Source organism: Hypanus sabinus, chromosome 2, assembly GCF_030144855.1.
Source record: "Hypanus sabinus isolate sHypSab1 chromosome 2, sHypSab1.hap1, whole genome shotgun sequence".
In the NCBI taxonomy this organism is placed as follows: Eukaryota; Metazoa; Chordata; class Chondrichthyes; order Myliobatiformes; family Dasyatidae; genus Hypanus; species Hypanus sabinus.
In genome coordinates this window covers 180,664,940-180,685,175 of record NC_082707.1, presented here as the reverse complement: position 1 = coordinate 180,685,175, position 20,236 = coordinate 180,664,940, and the positions used below count along the sequence as shown (strand labels likewise).

The 20,236-nt window shown below is 43.0% G+C and overlaps 1 protein-coding gene across 2 annotated transcripts in view; it reads right to left on the bottom strand.

Moving 5' to 3' along the window:
* The window catches only part of mthfd1b (methylenetetrahydrofolate dehydrogenase (NADP+ dependent) 1b), an 81,325-nt gene that overhangs the window by 9,000 nt on the left and 52,089 nt on the right, over nt 1-20,236 (bottom strand). For both annotated transcript variants that reach the window (XM_059960686.1, XM_059960681.1), the window contains exons 19-26: nt 17,826-17,894; nt 16,649-16,760; nt 14,281-14,420; nt 13,184-13,225; nt 11,365-11,465; nt 8,823-9,000; nt 7,045-7,152; nt 4,330-4,482 (exon numbers count right to left, since the gene is read on the bottom strand). In XM_059960686.1, coding sequence (XP_059816669.1) covers nt 4,330-4,482; nt 7,045-7,152; nt 8,823-9,000; nt 11,365-11,465; nt 13,184-13,225; nt 14,281-14,420; nt 16,649-16,760; nt 17,826-17,894 — 903 coding nt within the window. The remainder of the gene's footprint in view (nt 1-4,329; nt 4,483-7,044; nt 7,153-8,822; nt 9,001-11,364; nt 11,466-13,183; nt 13,226-14,280; nt 14,421-16,648; nt 16,761-17,825; nt 17,895-20,236) is intronic.

The window sequence follows — 20,236 nt, the reverse complement described above, 5'->3', positions numbered from 1 at the left end:
ACAGAGTTCTGAACAGCTGCGGGTGAAGGATTACAGGATGAATGGGGAGTGTTGAAGAACAGGCGGCATTGTGTGTGTCAAGCCTCACTTCACATACAGAAAGCGTGACTTTGTTCTTTATGGGTAAGAAGACACCCAGTCTGGATGAACAATCTGTCTCGATAGGGCCACAGCTGTCTCTCTCTGGCACTCCGACAATCGGCAGAGTGCCCGGAGCAATGGGAGCAACAGGCTTTTCACCACTTCTGCTCGATTCAGTGGCCACTTGCTGCATCGAAACAGGACCTGCTACTCTCATAATTTTATTGAATTGACTTTATTTATTACATCCTTCACATACGTGTGGAGTAAAAATCTTTACATTACGTTTCCATCTAAATATGCAATATGCAATTATAATAATTTATAATAAATAGAACAATGTAACATAGAAATACACTCAAATTAGTGTGAGTTAATCAGTTTGATGGTCTGGTGGAAGAAGCTGTCCCGGAGCCTGCTGGTCCTGCCTCTTATGCTGCAGTACCGTTTCCCAGATGGTAGCAGCTGGAACAGTTTGTGGTTGGGGTGACTCAGGTCCCCAATGATCCAATGCGCCCTTTTTTACACACCTGTCCTTGTAAATGTCCTGAACCACGGGAAGCTCACAACTACAGATGCACTGCGCTGTCCTCACCACTCTCTGCAGAGTCCTACGATTAAGGGAAATACAGTTCCTATACTAGGCAGTGATGCAGCCAGTCAGTCAATTGTGCCCCTGTAGAAAGTTCTTAGGATTTGGGGGCCCATACAGCTTTATGCAGCAACTTGTATCTTGTGCATAGCAGTGTAGTGGTCAACATATTGTTGTTAGGGCATCAGCAATTGGTGTTCTTTTCTCACCACTACATGAAAGGAATATTTACATCTTCTCCGTGACAGCGTGGGTTTCCTTTGCATGGTAGCAAAGTGGTTATGTAAAACATAGAACAGTACAGGTCCTTCAGTCCTTGATGTTGTGTCGAGGTGATTGGAGAAAAGTACAGGGGAGATGTCAGAGGTAGGTTTTATACAGAGTGTGTTGGGTCTGTGAAATGTGCTGCCAGGGGTGGTGGTAGACCGCAGATACATTAGGGACATCTAAGAGACACTTAGATAGACATGTGGATGATAGAATAGCAATGTTTCCTCTAAGGTGTGCGCATGCACACATCTTTTGCTACTAGTGCACAACGGAATTTAAACTGCAAACAAAAGTATGACACCCTCTACCTTGTTGGCATGTTCAGTACATTTCAAGTTTTAACATATTAACCAGATTTCATTACTTAATCTACTTTCACTTCTTATAATATATCGTTCTGCAGTTGGTAGCAGGCTTTGCATGTTCTCAGTTGTTAATGTGCAGGATGTGGAAACTGTAGAGCCCGAAGCACAGGGCCATCCTTTTCTGTCAAAAAGCCTTGGGCTAATGCATCTTAGATAAGTGAAATTATTTTCTTTTGATGAATATTTATCAAAATAAAAGTGTCTTCCACTATATCTATATGGAAGTCGAGAAGGCAGAATGAAACCACCAAATATGTGTTCTGAAAACAAAGCTTCTGATTGTAAACAGCAACATGTGCATTTATCTGTGAGCTTGAAGCTATTCTTGGTAGTTTATTATCCTTAGAATAACTTCAGGTTTACTTCCACTTAAAAATTCAGTGCACACGTATTGGCACTGGGCGAAAAAAATTACACAGCACTAAGATTTTTGTGCACACTGGTCATTACAGAGAGAACATTGATGGAGGGTTATGTAGGAAGGAAGGACAAAGTTGACCTTGAAGTATAAAACCTACTCCTGATATTCCCCCCCCCCCATTTTTTCCTTCAATCACTTTTAAATTATGGCCCCTTGTATTAGTCATTTTGCCCTATCAACATCTTATACACCTCTTACCATAACACCATTACAGCGCCAGCAATCGGGGTTCAGTGCCTACTGTTGTCTGTAAAGAGTATGCACATTCTTCTCTTGATGGCATGGGTTTCCTCTCATGTTCCAAAGGTGTACAGGTTAAGGCTAGTAAATTGTGGGCATGCTATGTTGGCATCAGAAGGATGATGACACTTACTGGCTGCCCAGCACAATCCTTGCTGATTTGATTTGATGCATTTCACTGTATGTTTTGATAATTCAATGTACAAGTGACAAATAAAATCTTTAAAAAAAATCTTTAGGTGCTTAAAGCAACACATCAAATGCTGGAATAACTCAGTAGCTCAGGCAGCACTTATGGAGGGGAATGAACAGTTAATGTTTCGGGCTGAGACCTTTCCTGATGACCATTCCAGTAAGACGGTGGTGTGCTCAATCACAGCAGCTTTTACAGGGTCAACCAAAGGCGATATTGTCATTTTTAAGATTTTTTTTTAAAATTATAAGACCCTGCTGGACATCAAGAACTTAAAGTACTGCAGGTCTAGCCCAACAGTGAGTTGCTCATTGGCAGAGAAACTGAAGGAGCTAGACGGTGCAGATTGTGTTGCTACCCGAGTCAGAGAGGTCCTGGTGCATAAAGGAGGCGTGTAGTCTAACAGCCACTGATTGTCTTAGTTATTTTTCTTGTGATCACAAGATTCTGTTGGACATTGTTACTGTGGAATGCTGCAAATTTGATTCACTGATTTACTGACGGACAGCACGGCTTTGGTCGTAGCGAGGACCTGGCCCCAAGCTGCTGTGTTGCTTGTTTACAGCCACCCTGGAGGGAAATGTCTGCTGTCTCCAGTTTACTGCTACCTTGTATATGCTACACGTGCTTTGTGTGACTGCTCATAATGTGCTTTGCACCTTGGTCCTGGAGTAATGCTGTTTCATTTGGCTGTATTCATGGCTATTTACGTACGGTTGAATGACAATTAAACTTGAACTATGAAGGGTCTCATTTTCCCTTTATTTTCCTCTGTGAGCTCCCCCAGCATTTTGTGTGTTTTGCTCAAGATTTCTCTCTCTAGTGTCCCATGTTCCAAGCCATTTAATTTATGAGCCTATTGCCTACCCATGCCCTCAGGGGTAACACACCATCAGTGTGTCAGGCCAATTAGCAACTTGTTTTTTTCTTTTGCAGTGTGCTAATTAAAAGCGACTGCAGCAGAGAATGCTCATCAATGCCTGTGAACTACACACCCCTGGCTGGCCCTACTAACTTAGCTCCATTTTCAGACAAACTGTTTTCAATAAAAATAATCCGCATTTACTCAGATTGGTCTTGAGAAAACCGAGGAAAGTAAATGTGTTGGCTGAAAATGTTGAGTGTTTATTCCCCTCTATAGATGCTGTCTGACTTATTGAGTTCCTCTAGCACTTTGTGCACGTTGCTCTGGATTTCCAGCATCTGCAAAATCTCTTGTGTTATGAGGAAAGAAATTATGTATAGATTAAAACAAAACAGAAAATTTTGAAAATATTCAGCAGGCCAGGCAGTGAGGAGAGAAACAAGAGTTAGTTAGCTTGATCAGAATTACTACGCAAGGGAGCCTTTAAAAGCAGGTTGGTAGAGAGCACAGTGTTACGACATTGCACAATGCCTCTGCAACCAGTTTGTTTTACCCTATTACAGGAATGATATGGAGACTACGGAGAAGGTGCAGAAGGGGTTCTCCAGGATGCTGCCTGGATTAGGGAGTATGAGCTACAAGAAGAGGTTGGACAAACTTGGGGTGCTCTCCCTAGAGCATTAGAAGCTGAGCGGAGGGCTGGTAAAGGTTTATAAGGTTAGAGAGGCATAGAGTCAGAGCCTTTCCCCATCCCCAGGTAGAAATGCTTAATATTAGTCTAGCTTCAAGGAGTGTGGGGAAAATTTAAACGAGGATAATTGGGTATTTTTAAACACAGTAGTGAGTTTCTGGAACATGATGCCTGAGGCAGTGATGGAAGCAGATATGAAGGTGGTGTTTAGGAGGCATTTAGATAGACACACAATGAAGGAATAAGTACCAAATGCAGGCAAGAATACATAAAATGCTGGAGGAACTCAGCAAGTCAGGCAGGTTAGGGCAAGAAAGTTGTGGCAGCACTATGTTAGCACCAGAAACATGACAACACTTGCAGACTGCTTAGCACAATCCTTGGACTGTGTTGGTCATTGACGCTAATGATGCATTACACCATATGTTTTGATGTACATGTGATAAATAAACTTGAATCTTGACAATAGAACTAACCTAACAAGTTCTCTCTCCTATTAAATTTAAGCAGTCTCAATTAAATCATCCCCTAACTTTTTATATTTGAGGGAACAGAGTCCCGGTCTCGGCAGTCAGCCACATGAATCAGCTACTGTGCCCTGATGTACTCACAGTGCCCACCAGTGGATACAGGAACCCAGCACCAACGCTCGCCCTGATATCCCGGATTGGCAGAACAAACCCAGTTGGTGCTCCCTTCTTTTCTGGCTCATGGGACAACGACAGGTGAGTCTTGGCCATGCAGATAGGAAGGCCGGCAAATCCCTGGTCAAACAAGAAGAGATTTTTAGAGTAAGGCGAGATCTCCTCATTTTATTCAATGTCCAACCTAAATACAGCCACTTTACACAACTACTGGTCAAATCACTTTACATCAACTACTGGTATTTGTCAGGTCTACCAAAATATAGTGAAAAAAATTGTATCATCCACACAAAATTATATTGATCTTACAGTTCATGAAATTTTTGTAATCTTTATGTAAAATTTTTACATAGTAAATGGAAAATAGAATGACATAGAATGTTGGATGATAGAAAAATGGAGGGCTATGTAGGAGGGAAGGGTTAGATGGATATTGGAGTAGGTTTGAAAGTTTGAAGGGCCTGTAGCATGCTGTAATATTCTATAGTGTGGCAGTTACTGAGAAAGTGCTCTGCAGGTAGACAAATAAAGTGCAAGAGCCTCTGTGAGGTACATTGGGAGAATGAGTTCATATTTATTATACACAAGGGTCAGTTTAAGAACCTGATAACAGAATTTCAGAACCGGGTTTGCTGTTGCTCACATGTGCTGTTTTGAAAGAAGGATAAAAGCTGTGTGAGTATGGTAGAACAAATACTCAGGCTTTGTCTTAACCACGTTCCTATTAACACTCCCCCAGCCCCCCAGAATCGGGGGTGGGGAAAAAGAGATATGTCTGTCAGGTCAGCAGAAAAAACCATTGACTAGACTCTACCATCACTGCAGGACCTGTACGTGTCCAAGAAAAAGAAGCAGACAGGAAACATCATTAAACTACCCACTTTGCAAGCCGCCTTTTCCCAAAGCTTCCTTCTGTAAAGTGTTTTAGGGCTATTGAATCAAAAACTTCATGCCATCTTAAAAGTTTTCCCCACAGGCAGTTAACTTGATCAATCATTTTTGTTAGCCCTCCCCTCCCCCCTCTATGAATTACCTCAGTCACTGTAAATACTTTAAATCATTTAAAAAATGTTGTTTACATTGTAAATACATGCTGGTATTATGTATTTATTCACATTTTATTCCAAACTTGTACTTTAACCTCCAATTTATTTTATATAGTTCTTTATTCTGCATAACTGTTGAATGTTATTGCTTTTTTTTTGCAGGTTGCAACCTGACCAACACTACACACCAAATTCCTCACACATGTAAATGTATACAGCAAATAAAGTTGATCCTTAATCCTTGGCCTATTTCTTTATCAAGTAAGCAGCGTCAAAATTTTAACAGATTGCTGAAGGAATTCAGTGGGTCAGACAGGATCCGTAGAGGGAAATGGACTATCAACATTTTGGGTAGAAACCATTCATGCTGCCTGACTCACTGACCCCCAGTGTTTGTTGCAGCAGATTCCAGCATCTGAGGTCTCTTGTGCTAGCATCAAATTGGCAGAAGGATAGGAAACAATGACAAGGTCATTACAGGTTCAGTTCAGCAGTTACTCCCTGTACAGTGTCAGTGTTGGTTGAATTTGCTATAGAATGGGGAAGGAAACAACCTTGTTTTCTAAGAGAGAATGTAGATTATTGCTCGGGTAGAAAATTCATATTTAAGCAAGACAGAAGATACAGGGGTAAATTATCCGGGGCTCTTCCACAGGCAGTGAAAAGGCACTTGGTGATAGGCTGGGCTAATCTACTATGATTTTACCCCCAAGCTTCCTGATCACACAAGCATGTTTGGGCTCCTTTCTATAAACACAGGGAGCTGTGATCCTGTTTTACCTCTTCACACATCCTGGACATCCACAGGCAAAGGTCAAAGAGAAAGTGAAAACTGCAGATGATTTCAACATTTAAAAGAAATTTGGACAGGCATATGGTTGGGAGGGGTATGGAGGGCTATGGCTTGGGAGCAGGTCGACGGGACTAGGTAGAATAATAGTTCGGAGTGGACTAGATCGCCTGTTTCTGTGCTGTAGGGTTCAGCAGAGGAATGACGGTATGGGCTGACTCAGCAGATGGTGAATGCCCACTGAGACACACCCATTCTGAGAGTTTCTCCCATTGGGGAGATGTCTGCTTATCTGAGTTAACAAATTTCACGATAATAAACCTGATTCTGATTCTACCCGCAGTAAGTGTCACGGCAGGCAGAACTGCTGCATCACATCTCCAGAGATCCAGGTTTAATCCCAGGGTTAAAATCGGAAGGGTGGGGAGGGGAGTGTTAATAGGAACATGGTTAAAATAAAATATTTAGTGTCTGATTGATGTAAATGGATGCTTGATGGTTCGTGGATCAGAGGCCCAATTTCTATGCTGTGCAACTTTATGAAATCTAGGACATGCTCTCTTCTTGTTACCATCATTAAGAGGAGGAACAGGAGCCTTGAGACCCACAGTAAACAATTCAGAACAGCTTCTCCCCTCTGCCTCCAAATGTATGAATGGTCCATGAATATTGCACCCTTTTTTTTGCACTATTTATTGATGTTTGTACTTTGTAGTAATTTTATGCCTTTGCATTGTACTGCTACCACAAAACCAATGTCACATCATCTAAGTCAGTGGTAGTAAACCTGATTCTGATGACTAAGCCTGCCTGGAGGAAGATGAGACTGCATGACAGGCCCCTTACCTGCTTGGTGTAAACCTCCACCTTATGCTGTGCTTCAGGACTGAGCTCCACATCTGCAGCACCGTAGATCCTCTGGGCTATAGTACGGATTTTGTCCACAATAGGCAGCTTTACCAGAGAAATAGAAAGTCAGACTCCCACATTAAAGAGCAGTGCTTAGAAAACAGATTGACAAGATAAAACAGGTAATTCACCCTCTGCTGGGGTATGCCATGTACAAAAGTAAGGTTGGTCCCAAAGTTTCAATTTTCTTATAAGTGACCTTTTTTAGTTAATTCTCTTTACAAATGCTATAATTTTTTTGGGAAACATCCTTTCCACATCCACTCATTGGTAGGTTTCAAGGATATCCTTCCCTCATTCTTCTTAACTCCAGTGAGTACAGGTCTACAGCCAAAAAATACTTCTCATATATTAACCCTTTCATTCCCAGAATAATTCTTATGAACCTCCTCTGGACCCTCTCCAATGCCAGCACATCTTTGTTTTAGATAAGGGGCCAAAAACTACTCAAAATACTCTGTGGCCTGACCAATGCCTTGTTCAGCATCAGCTCCTTGCTTTTCATTGTAGACCTGTCAAAATGAATGCTAACACTGCATTTTTCTTTCTTACCATCGATTCAACCTGTAAGTTAACCTTTAGGGAATCCTGCATGAAGATTCCCTGAGTCCCTATGCACTTCTGAGTTTTTCTCCGTTTAGAAAATAGTCTACATCTTTATTCCTTCTACCAAAGTGCATGACCATACACTTCCCAATACTATATTCCATCTTTCAGTTCTTTGCCCATTCTCCCAACCCGTCCAAGTCCTCTGCAGACTCCCTGCTTCCTCAACACCAAATGCCTCTTCACCTACCTCTATATCATCTGCAACCTTGGCTACAAAGCGATCAATCTGTCATCCAAATTATTGACACATAACGTGAAAATAAGTGGTGCCAACATAGATCCCTGTAGAACACAATTAGTCATCGGCAGCCAACCAGAAAAAGCCCCTTTTATTCCACTCTTTGCCTTCTGTCAGTCAGCCAACCTTCTATCCATGCTAGTATCTTTCCTGCAACACCACAGGCTCCCATCTTGTTCAGCAGCTTCATGTGCAACACCTTATCAAAGGCCTTCTTAAAGTCCAAGTATACAACTTCCACTGACTCTTCTTTTTCTATCCTGCCTGTTATTTCCTTAAAGAATTCTAACAGTTTTACTAGGTAAAATTTTCCCTTAAGGAAACCATACTGACTTTGGCCTATTTTATCACAGGCTCCCAAGTACCCCAAAACCTCATCCTTAATAATGGATTCCAATATCTTCCCACCATTAAAGTCAGGCTAACTGGCCTATAATTTCACTTTTTCTGCCTCTCTCTCTCTTCTTAAAGAGTGGAATGATATTTGCAATTTTCCACTACTCCAAAGCCATCCTAGAATCTCGTGATTCTTGAAAGATCAGTACTAATGCCTGAACAATTTCTTTAGCTACCTTTCAGAACCCTCAGGTGTGGTGCATCTGGTTCAGGTTTCTTACCTGCTTTCAGACCTTTTGGCTTCCTGAACACCTTCTCCTTAGTAACAACTATAATCCTGAGTGCCTTCCAACACTTTCAAATTTCTGGCATACTGCTGGTATCTTCCACTGTATAGACTGATGCAAAGCACTTATCAAGTTCATCTGCCATTTCTTTGCCCTCCCATTACCACTCTCCAGCAGTCTGATTTCTTATTGTCTCTTCCACCATTAGATCTACAAATTAAACCAGCATGTATGTTAATTCTTACTTCTAAATCATAGAGGAATTTGAAGTCACTGTGCAGTTCAGAAGCCCTCTGCACAGCCTTTGCCAACTCAACGGCTCCCAGCCCTCCTTCAGCCCAGTGAGTGCACTTTACTGCATCAAATGCGCCCACTTCCTTGGCCATACTGCAGACTAATTCCAGCTCAGCCTTGGTGTCTGACCTGCAAGAAGGCACAAAAGAAAGCTGGTGACAAGAGTTTTGACCTGAAACATTGACAATTCCTCCCAACCCCCGATCACCTCCGCAAACAGACACTACTTTACCCAATGATTTCCTCCAGCAGGGTGTTTGTTGCTCGATTCCAGCATCTGCAGTCTCTTGTGTCTCCATTCACTCCAAGAACACTCATATACACAGAGGAATATGAACCATGGGAATACCTCCACCCAAAGACAGCTCCACATCTTTACAGGTACACAGAGTAGTAAAACTGCTGATGCTGGAAGCAGAGGCATAAACAGAAAATGCTGGAAGAGCTCAGCCAGTCAAGTAGCATCTGTGGGAAGAAGAATCCAGTCATCAGTTCAGGTCATAAATATTTCCAGAGACGTTTGTCTCACTTAGCACCTTATATAGTGGTGAAAATTTCTGTAGGTCAGTGCTAAATTTCTGGAAGTCTAATTACAAATAATGACTAGTTGGAGTACAGGAAGGAGACAGAGAGATCAGTGACATGGTGTCATGGTAACAACCTTTCCTTCAATGTCAGCAAAACAAGAGCTGGTCATCGACTCTCAGAAGGGGTGGGGGTGTGGTGCACATGCTCAAGTCTGTATCAGCTCCATTGAGGTTGAGAGCTTCAGGTTAGGTGCGAACATCACTACTAGCCTGCCCTGGCCCAACCTTGTTGAAGTCGCCATCATGAAAGCTCACCAGTGCACCTACTTCCTCAGGAGACTAAAGAAATTTGGTATGTCCCTGTCGACTCTTCACCAATTTTTAATCAAAGCATTCTGTCTGGATGCATCGCAGCTTGACATGGCAATTACTCTGCATTTGACCAAAGAAACTGCAGAAAGTTGTGACAAAGTTCAGCACAACACAGAAAACAACCTCCCCTCCACAAACTCTGTCTACACTGTCTGTAAATCAGGTAGCATGATCAAAGACCCCACCCGCCCCGGACAGTCTCTCTTCTCCTCCCTCCCGTCAGGCAGAGGATACAAAATTTTGAAAGCACGTACCACCAGTCCCAAGGACAGCTTCTATGACACTTGAACAGGCCTCTTGTATGATAAGATGGACTCTTAGCCTCACAATCTACCTTGTTATGATTCTGTACTTTATTGTTTGCCTGCACTGCACTTTTTTGGTAACTTTTACACTTTATTCTGTATTGTTATTGATTTACCTGAGTTTAGCATGTACCACAAAGCTCAAGGGCAGCTGCATTGCACCTTTTCTATAACTGTTACTCTTTACTCTGCATTCTGTATTGTTTTATCCTGTTCAACCTCAATGCACTGTGTAATGTATAGCAGTATGCAGGACAAGCTTTTCACATGACAATACCCTCCCACTCCTGCTTTTGCATCTTCTGCTCTTTGATGCCAAGGGCACATTATTCTTTAATCTGGAGCCCCACAAAGCTACACACTCTGCCCCCCACCCCTGCGTTCTACTCCCTATATATACTCACAACTCTGAGGCAAGATTCTGCTCTAATCCATTGAAAAATTTGCAGGCAACACCATTGTTGTCAGACATGTCTCAAATAACAATGAGTTGGAATACAGGAAGGAGATAGGGAGCTTAGTGACATACTAATATGACAATAACCTTTCCGCAATGTCAAAATAGAAATGGTCATTGACTTCAGGAAAGTGTGGAGGGGGGTATGGAGTGCAGTGCAAATGTACCTGTCCTCTGAACGGTGCTGAGGTTGAGAGAGTTGAGAACTTCAAGTTTCTAGTGAACATCACCATGTGTTGCCATGGCTGAGAAAAGTCACCAACACCTCGATTTCCTCAGTAGAGAAATTTGGCACGTCCCTTTCGATTCTCACCAATTTTTAATCGATGCACCATCAAAAACATCCTATCCAAATGAAGCACAGCTTGGTATGGCAACAGCACTGTCTAATACAGCAAGATGCTACACATCTCAGGTTTGTGTCAGTCAGTGCTGAATTACCAAGAGAAATATCAAAGATCTTTCAAGATTGGCTTTATTTGTCACGTATACATCAAAGGCTACAACGAAATGTTGATGTGCTAATTACCAGCACAGTCTTGAGGATGTGATGGGGACAGCTGGCAAGTGTTGCCATGCTTCCAGTGTCAATGTAACATGCCAGTTTCCTAACCCCAACCCATACGTCTTTGGAGTGTGGGAGGAAACCGGAGCGCCTGGTGGAAAACCACATGGCCGTGGGGAGAACATACAAACTCCTTACAGCCTGTGCCGTGCCAAAGTTTAATGACTCTCGTATCTCCAACCCATCCCTACCTTTGTGTCTCCTATTCTTTGGCCCACATCCTGAGCTGTATTAACAGAGTGACAGCACAGCAGATCACAAACTTACTCAAAGGCATTGACTGCAACTACCACTGCGACCCCGAATGAGTTTGCGTTCTCGATCTGTTTCCGAAGGTTGCTGCAGCCCTTCGTCAGCAGGTCCAAGTTCTGCAGTAAGGAGGGAGAATGTTCAGTCACATCATGTCACATTTACTTACTTATTCAACCCCAGAAGGTTATTCTGTCCCTCGAGTCCATGCTAACTCCTAGCAGAGCAATCCCAGTAATTCTATTCCTCCAGTCCTTGTTTAACCCTGCAACTTCTTCCACCCTCATGTGTCTGTAAACTCCCTTTCCCACATTAGGGATAATCCAAGGTGAGAAGATAGAAGTACAGTACAACAGGGCCTTTGGCCCACAATGTCTGGGCTAAACAGAAAGTCAATTAAATCTCTTCCCCCCGTACATAGTCGATATCCATCCAGTCCATGGATATTTATGCGTCTAATAACTTCTTAAACACCACTGTTGTATCTGCTTCCACCACTACCCCGGTAGCGTGTTTACTGTACTCTCTGCAAATAAAAACTTGCCCCACCCCACATATCTCAAGACTTTTCTCACCTCATCCTGCTGCACGAATGGAATGCACACCCACATACACCCATCAACAGAGTTATGTGGTCAGCAGCATATTCATAGAACACTACAGTGCAGAACAGGCCCTTCAGCCCATTGTTGTACTGACCCTTTAACCTACTCTAAGATCAATCTAACCATTCGTCACATAGTGTCCTCCATGTTTTTTTCATCCATGTGCCTATCCAAGTGTTTCTTAAATGCTCCTAATGTATTTATCTCTATCACCACCCCTGGCAGGGTGTTCCACACACCCACCAGTCTATGTAAAAAAATACGTCTATAATACCCCTCTATGCTTTCCTCCAATCATCTTAAAGTTATGCCTGTCTTGTATCAGGCATTTCCGCCCTGGAAAAATTTCTCTGGCTGTTCACCCTATCTATGCCTCTTATCATCTTCTACACCTCTGTCAAGTTACCTCCCATCATCCCTCTCTCCATAAAGGAAAACACTAACTCACTTGGCCTTTTCTCATCAGCAGCCCTCAACTTACCTGGCTTGGGATTCCCTGAAACTGAACTGAGTAAGTTTCTGCATAGGCACGAGTAGTTTGAAGAGTTGCAAGCATGCAAAGTGCCAGACATGTCCTCTCTTCATGACTACCAACAGGGAGGTGGTACAGGAGCCTAAAAACCCACATTCAGCAACTCAAGAACAGCTTCTTTCCCTCTGCCATCAGATCTCTCAATGATCCATGAACACTACTCCATTTTTTTGTTGCAATTTATAATAATTTTATACCTTTGCACTGTATTGCTGCTGCAAACCAACAGCAGTCATGTCATCTAAGTGTGTAATAATAAACCTGATCCTGATGTCTAATAACTGGAATAAGGAGAGAGACTGCACACAATGGTCATCGTTAAGGACCCTCAACATCTGGAAGATGCCCTCTTACCATTTACTACCATTAGTGAGGAGGTATATAAGCATATGTCCCATGACCAACAATTCAGGAACAACTTCTCCCCCTTCACCACCAGATTTCTGAATGGTCCTTGAACCCATGAACTCTACCTCATTATTCCTTTCCTTCTACACCATTTAATTTGGCAATTAATGGTAATGTTATATCTTTGCTCTGTACTGCTGCTGCAAAATAAAATCTAATAAATAAATCTGTTAAACCCTATCCAATTTAAACCATCCCTGTCTTTACTTGAATACATTGCCATTCACCTTTGCTGTACACTGGCAACATTCTCCCCACCCCCATCAAAGAATAAACACCCCTTAGGCTTTACCTCTTCAGTATATTCCTTTGGTAAGGGGACACCTGCTGTCACCTGCAGAAAAAATACAAAGTAGTATTAAAATTCGATTTTCAAATATATTGTGCAGGAAAGACTGGAAATGGTTGAGGTAGATACAATTGCAATTCTTGACATTTGTTCAGGTTTATGGTTAGGAAAGGTTTAGAGGGATATGGGCCAAGCACAGGTAAATGGACTTATCCTGCATGTCCCTTTTAAACTTTAAACCCATGCCCTCTGGTATTTGACATTTTCACCCAGGAGGAGGAAGACTATTGATCCCATTTATGCCTCTCATAGATGTTGAATGAGCCCGAGTAAGAATTGCAGCCACAGGTTTTGGCTCCAGGTAACAGGAGGTTTCCTTCTAGGACAGGACTGACACTTCACTGAAATCACTTTTGCACAAAACAGTGACACCTTGGAGACTACCAGACTTGCCATGCATATTTTTGTCATTGTCCTGTCTAAATCAGGGCTCAGGAGTTCAATAAACTGTCTTATGAGGATAGGCTGAGTGAACTAGGGCTTTTCTCTTTGGAGCAAAGGAGGATGAGGGGAGAGTTGATATGAAGGGGGATAATTTAAAGGTGATTGGAGGCAAGTATAGGAAAGGAGTATCCCTTTTTTTAAAAAACACTGAGTGGTAGGTGTGTGGAACGTGATGCCAGGGGTGGTGGTAGAGGCAGGTACTTGAGGGATACTTCAGAGACTCTTAGTATCATGGGTGAAAGAAAAACGGAAGGGATTCCATTTTGATCTTGAGTAGGTTAAAGGAATCCGGTGCCAACATAGCATGCCCACAACTTCCTAACCAGTATGTCTTTTAGAACATGAGAGGAAACTGGAGCATGTGGAGGAAACCCACATGGTCACAGGGAAAATATACAGAATCCTTATAGACAGCAATGGGAATTGAACTCCAATTGCTGATACTGTACAGCTTTATGTCAACCACACTGTTGGTGTGGCAAAAACTGCACTGCCCTACAGGAGCCTGTGTGCAGCATGCAGCCTCTCCAACTCATTTCCTGTGTACTTTCAGAGTTTTGCCGGAGTGTAGCTCTTCATTAAATCGCTGTACTCACAGTGGGGCCACCGCCATGCATCTTCAGAGCTCGTACTGTGGCAACCAGCACCACCACGTGGGGACGTAGACCTGAGTACCTGCACTTAATGTTGAAGAATTTCTCCATTCCGATGTCCGCTCCAAATCCTGCCTCCGTCACTGGATTTAAACAAACCAGAGCATCAAAAACAAACATCCTGCTGGGTGAGAAATCACATTGAGACAGATACTTCAGGAAGAATAAGTCAGGAGCCAAGTAATGAGTGCACAGTCGTGTAATGCTACCATAGCATTAGCAACCCAGGCTCGTTTCTCACTGCTGTCTACAAGGAGTTCATACGTTTGCCCCCTAACAGAGTGGGTTTCTTCCCACGTTCCAAAGCCGTACAAGATTAGTAGGTTAATTGGTCACATAGGTGTAAATTGTCGGTGTGAAATCATTGGATCAGAAGGGCCTATTACTGTACCGTATCTCCAAATAAAATCTTTGATAACCTGGTATCCAACAATTCAGAAGTTCTGAATGCGCAGTATTTGCTGGATTAGGTGGTGCCTGAGCTCTCCATTTACCTGGACCCCAATTGTCACGTTTTCTGCCCACCCCCATACAACATAACAACTCACTCATTTTAAACTTACTCAGTTTACTAAAACGGGTGGTACAAGAGTCAGCAGATTCTGGAACTGGAGCACACACATGATGCTCAGTGGGTTAGGCAACATCTGTGGTGGGATGGTGGGAAATGGATCGTTGATGTTTTGTGTCAATATAAGAGACTGCAGATGCTGGAATCTGGATTTCTAGATGAAGTGGATCTTTAGATGCCGCCTGACCCACTGAGGGCTTCCAGCATCTTGTGTGTCACTCCATGTCACTGAAGTGAAATTCACTTGTTTGAAATGTCTTTTAAAGAAATTAATTAGAAGTCTATTGGAATAAGAATAACATTCCTTGAACCTGGACAGAACCCTCTAGACCAGCACAGTGCTCCAGATTAATTTTATTCTTTTTGAGGACGCTGCCTGAAGGAAGCAACATCTCCATCAAAGATCACCACCCTCTGGGCCATGCCATCTTCTCACAGCTAATAGTGCGCAGGACATACAGAAGCCTAAAGTCCCACATCACCAGTTTCAGGAAGTTACTTTCCTTCAGCCACTCAGTTCCAGAACCAATTGATACTACAACTAATCACTACCTCAGAATAGCAACATTTTGTGGATTTGGTGTTTTATTTTTGTTTTAATTGCGTTCTTTCTTGTAAGAATTGCATATAATTAATGCTTAATTATATTTTTCTTGTGAATGCTGCTCACCTTATGCCATGCCCCCGTGCTGTACTCAAATCATTCATTGGCATTAACAGACTGTACATCCCAGCCCCACCCCCAATGCCGCTTGACCCTCCGAGTTCCTCCAGCAGTTTGTCCTTTGCACTTGAATCTCACATCTGCAGTCTCCTATGTTGCCATCTGGCACCATCGCTCTGTTAGCTGATGGCCAAGAGACCTGCACATTCTTGCTGGGACTCTTAAAAATTGTATTTTTGTCACACATACATGGATATACACTATTTGCATCACGACCAACACAGTTCTAGGATATGCTGGGCAGCTCACAAGTGTCGCCATTCTTCTGGGGCCAACACAGCATACTCAAAACTTACCTGTACCTCTTTGGAATGTAGAAGAACCCCCCCCCCCCCCACACAGTTACAGGAAGTATGTACAAGCTCCTTACATGAATTGAACCGGGGCCGCTGGCACTGTGATTGTGTTATGCTAACTGCTACGCTGCAAAGTGGTCAGTGTTGTTACACTGAGACGGTGATTGAAGTTGTGCAGGTTGGTTTTAGAACTGAGTGGTGTGAGGAAAGTTGCTGTTCTTGAAGCAGGTAATACAAAGAGGGATAGGGATCAAATGTGATTTGGAGAGGTGAATGAAATAGAGAGCACAAAATTTCACTCACCTCTGCTTGTTGAAGTGGTTCAAGCCCAGTAGGATCATTGATCCCAATGGCAGGAGAGAGCTGATGAGGGGAGTTGCCAAGCATGCTATCCTTTCATTCAAGTGAGGAAATCTTAACATTTTTACTATTATCTCCAGTAATTGTCATTTTTAAAATAACTTCTTAGTAGTAGTTTTAATAGTTTTTGTGTTGATAATGTTCAAAAAGAACATTCAATGGACTGCTGGAGTCTGGGCATCATTTGTCACATAGAGGTAAAATCCATGGGTTGTACATGGAGCAGCTCTGTGCCAAGCTGGGCTGCAAGTGATTGTGGAATTCAAGGAGATATCAGTAAACTTGTCTAGTGGAAGTTTCTGCCCAAGTCCGGTATTCAAAAGTATCAAAATGTGAAAGCAAACAGTACCCATAACTCACCTACAAAGCCACTGGGCCCAACCAGCTTCAATGCTATTTTGTCTGCCAGGACTGAGGAGTTTCCATGTGCGATATTGGCGAAAGGTCCTGCGTGGACAAACACCGGAGTCCCCTGTTAACAACACAAAGATCCATCAATCCTCATTCCACAGCCTTCTTTGCATGCCACCCATAAATAACAGCGCGTAGAGGTAATTCTGGATAAGATAACAGGATATAGAATACGATGTTAGTTACAGAGAAAAGGCAGTCGGACAACTGATTTGCAAGGTCATAATGAGGAAGATTGAGAAATCAAGAATCCATCTGATCATGCTAAGGGACTGTTCAAAAATAATATCTTTTTTTTTACAGCCGGAGAGAAGCTAAAGAGAAAACATTGGCTTTATATCAAAACATACATGTGAAATGCAGTCTGTGTCCGATCAAACCTGCAAGGATTGTGCTGAGCAGCCATGCTTCTGGCACCAACATGACGTGCCAACAACTCACTAACCGTATCTGTACGTTTTTCGTATGCAAGAGGAAACTGACCACCCAGAGGAAACCTATGCAGTCACAGGGAGAACATACAAACTCCTTACAGACAGTGATAGGAATTGAACCCAATCTTACAGCTGGTGCTTTAAAACATTACACTAATTCCTGTGGTACCACACCACCCTATCTTGAATTGTTCTTGAGCCTGTGCTTCTAGGTTTTTGCATCTCCTGCCCGAGGAGAAGGTAAGAAAGAGAGAATGTCCAGGGTGGTGGGGTGTTTGATAATATCTTTGCTTTGTACTCGTCACTGTATTTATTATTACCATACCATTCGTACTCTTAGCTTCAACCAAGCAAGGAATTTCATTGCACCCTGGTGTATACAACATAAACCCATCTGAATGTGGATAGTGAGGCGAATACGATAGGCAGCCAATACAACAGTGTGGAGGAATTAGACAAGTCTTTACCAAGGCTGTCCACATCCTAGACATCAAACAAACGATGTTTCACCTTGATCCAAGGTGAACATTTGCCTTTTTCACCCATCCTTTTCAAATTTTCCATTTAACAACAGCAAGCCTGCGAGCACAGAGGCATACAGATTCCAGAATTTTAATGAGAAGTCTGTCTTCCCTCTGTTGTGAAAATGGAAGTTGATTTAGTAAGAGAAACACATATGAAACATCACAAACCTCCAATGTCTGCATGAGGTTGGGTTTAATGGCGTCTTTCATTAGCACAGCAAGGGCTCCACTGATGCCCTAGAGAGAGAAAGGCAAATCACACCTTAGTTTTTCCTTTGGTACAAAGTAAACTCGGGATAACTTTCAACAAAACACACAAACTGTTGGAGGATCTCAGATGGGCAGGCAGCATCTATGGATAGATATAAACAGTTGACATCTTGGGCCAAGACCCTTCATCAGGATCCCAGGTATGAAAGGGTTAGTGTATGAACAGTGTTTGATGGCTCTGGGGCCTGTACTCCCTGGAGTTTTGAAGAATGAGGGGGTGATTTCACTGAAACCGATTGCATATTGAAAGGACTAGAATGGATGTAGAGAGCAAATTTCCTATAATGGGGGAGTCGAAGACCAGAGGGCACAGCCCCAGAATACAAGGACATCCTTTTAGAACAGAGATGAAAAGGAATTTCTTTAGCCAGAGTATGGTGAACCTGTGGAATTCATTGCCACAGGTGGTCGTGGGAACCAAGTCACTGGGTATAGTTAAAAGGTGTATGCCTGAGATTTGAGCTTGGGTTGGCTTTAATCCTGCACTAATCGCTATATGTGAGGTACCTAATAAAGTGGCCACCGAGTTTGTTTGTGGTCTTCTGCCTTTGTAGCCCATTCACGTCAAGGTTCAATGTGTTGTGTGTCTTCAGTGATAGTCTTTTGCACACCACTGTTGTAATGTGTGGTTTTTGAGTTACTGTCAGCTTGAACCAATCTGGCCATCCTTGTCTGACTTTGCTCACGAACAAGTTGTTTTTGCCCACAGAATTGCCACTTACTGATGTTTTCTGTTTTTCGCACCACTCATTGCAAACTTTAGAGACTGTTGTGCATGAAAATCCCAAGAGATCGGCAGTTTCTGAGATACTTAAACCACCCCATCTGGTACAATCAATCTATGGTCAAATTCACTTAGATCACATTTTATCCCTATTCTGATGTTTGTCCTGAACAACAACTGAACCTCTTGACCATGTCGGCATGCTTTTATGCAATGAGTTGCTGCCACATGATTGGTGATTAGATATTTGAATTAACGAGCAGCTGTACCTAATAAAGATGCCAGTGAGTGTATACTTTTGATTCACAAATAAAATAAAATCAGTTAGGACATAGAATAGTACAGCACAGAAACAGGCCCTTCAGCCCACAATGTCTGCTCTGAACACTAAACTAAATCTCTTTTGCCTGCAAACGATCCATATCCTTCCATTCCCTGACTATTCCTATTTCTAATAGCCTCTCAAAGACCAGTACCACATCTGCTTCCACTAGCACTGCTGGCAGCCTGTTCTAGCCACACACCACTCTGTAGAAAAACTTGCCCATACACTTCCTATACATTTTTCCCCTCTCACTTTATTGCATGTCCTCTAGTGTTTGACATCTCAAACCTGGGGAAATATTTTGACAACAACACACACAAAATGCTGGTAGAACACAGCAGGCCAGGCAGCATCTATAGGGAGAAGCGCTGTCGACATTTTGGGCCAAGACCCTTCGTCAGGACTAACTGAAAGGAAAAATAGTAAGAGATTTGAAAGTAGAGGAGAGGGGGAAATGCGAAATGATAGGAGTAGACCAGAGGGGGTGGGATGAAGCTAGGAGCTGGAAAGGTGATTAGCGAAAGGGATACAGAGCTGGAGAAGGGAAAGGATCATGGGACAGGAGGCCTCAGGAGAAAGAAAGGTGGGGGGGGGGGTGGAGCACCAGAGGGAGATAGAGAACAGGCAAATAACTAAATATGTCAGGGATGGGGTAAGAAGGGGAGGAGGGGCATTAACAGAAGTTAGAGAAGTCAATGTTCATGCCATCAGGTTGGAGGCTACCCAGCCGGTATATAAGGTGTTGTTCCTCCAACCTGAGTTTGGATTCATTTTGACAATAGAGGAGGCCATGGATAGACATATCAGAATGGGAATGGGACGTGGAATTAAAATGTGTGGCCACTGGGAGATCCTGCTTTTTTTGGCGGACCGAGCGTAGGTGTTCCACAAAACGGTCTCCCTGTCTGCGTCGGGTCTCACCAATATATAAAAGGCCACATCGGGAGCAGTATACCACACCAGCCGACTCATAGGTGAAGTGTCGCCTCACCTGGAAGGACTGTCTGGGGCCCTGAATGGTGGTGAGGGAGGAAGTGTAAGGGCAGGTGTAGCACTTGTTCCGTTTACAAGGATAAGTGCCTGGAGGGAGATCGGTGGGAAGGGATGGGGGGGACGAGTGGACAAAGGGAGTCACGTAGGAAACAATCCCTGCGAAAAGCAGAAAGGGGGGTGGGGAGGGAAAAATGTGCTGGGTAGTGGCATTCCGTTGGAGGTGGCAGAAGTTACGGAGAATTATACATTGGACCTGGAGGCTGGTGG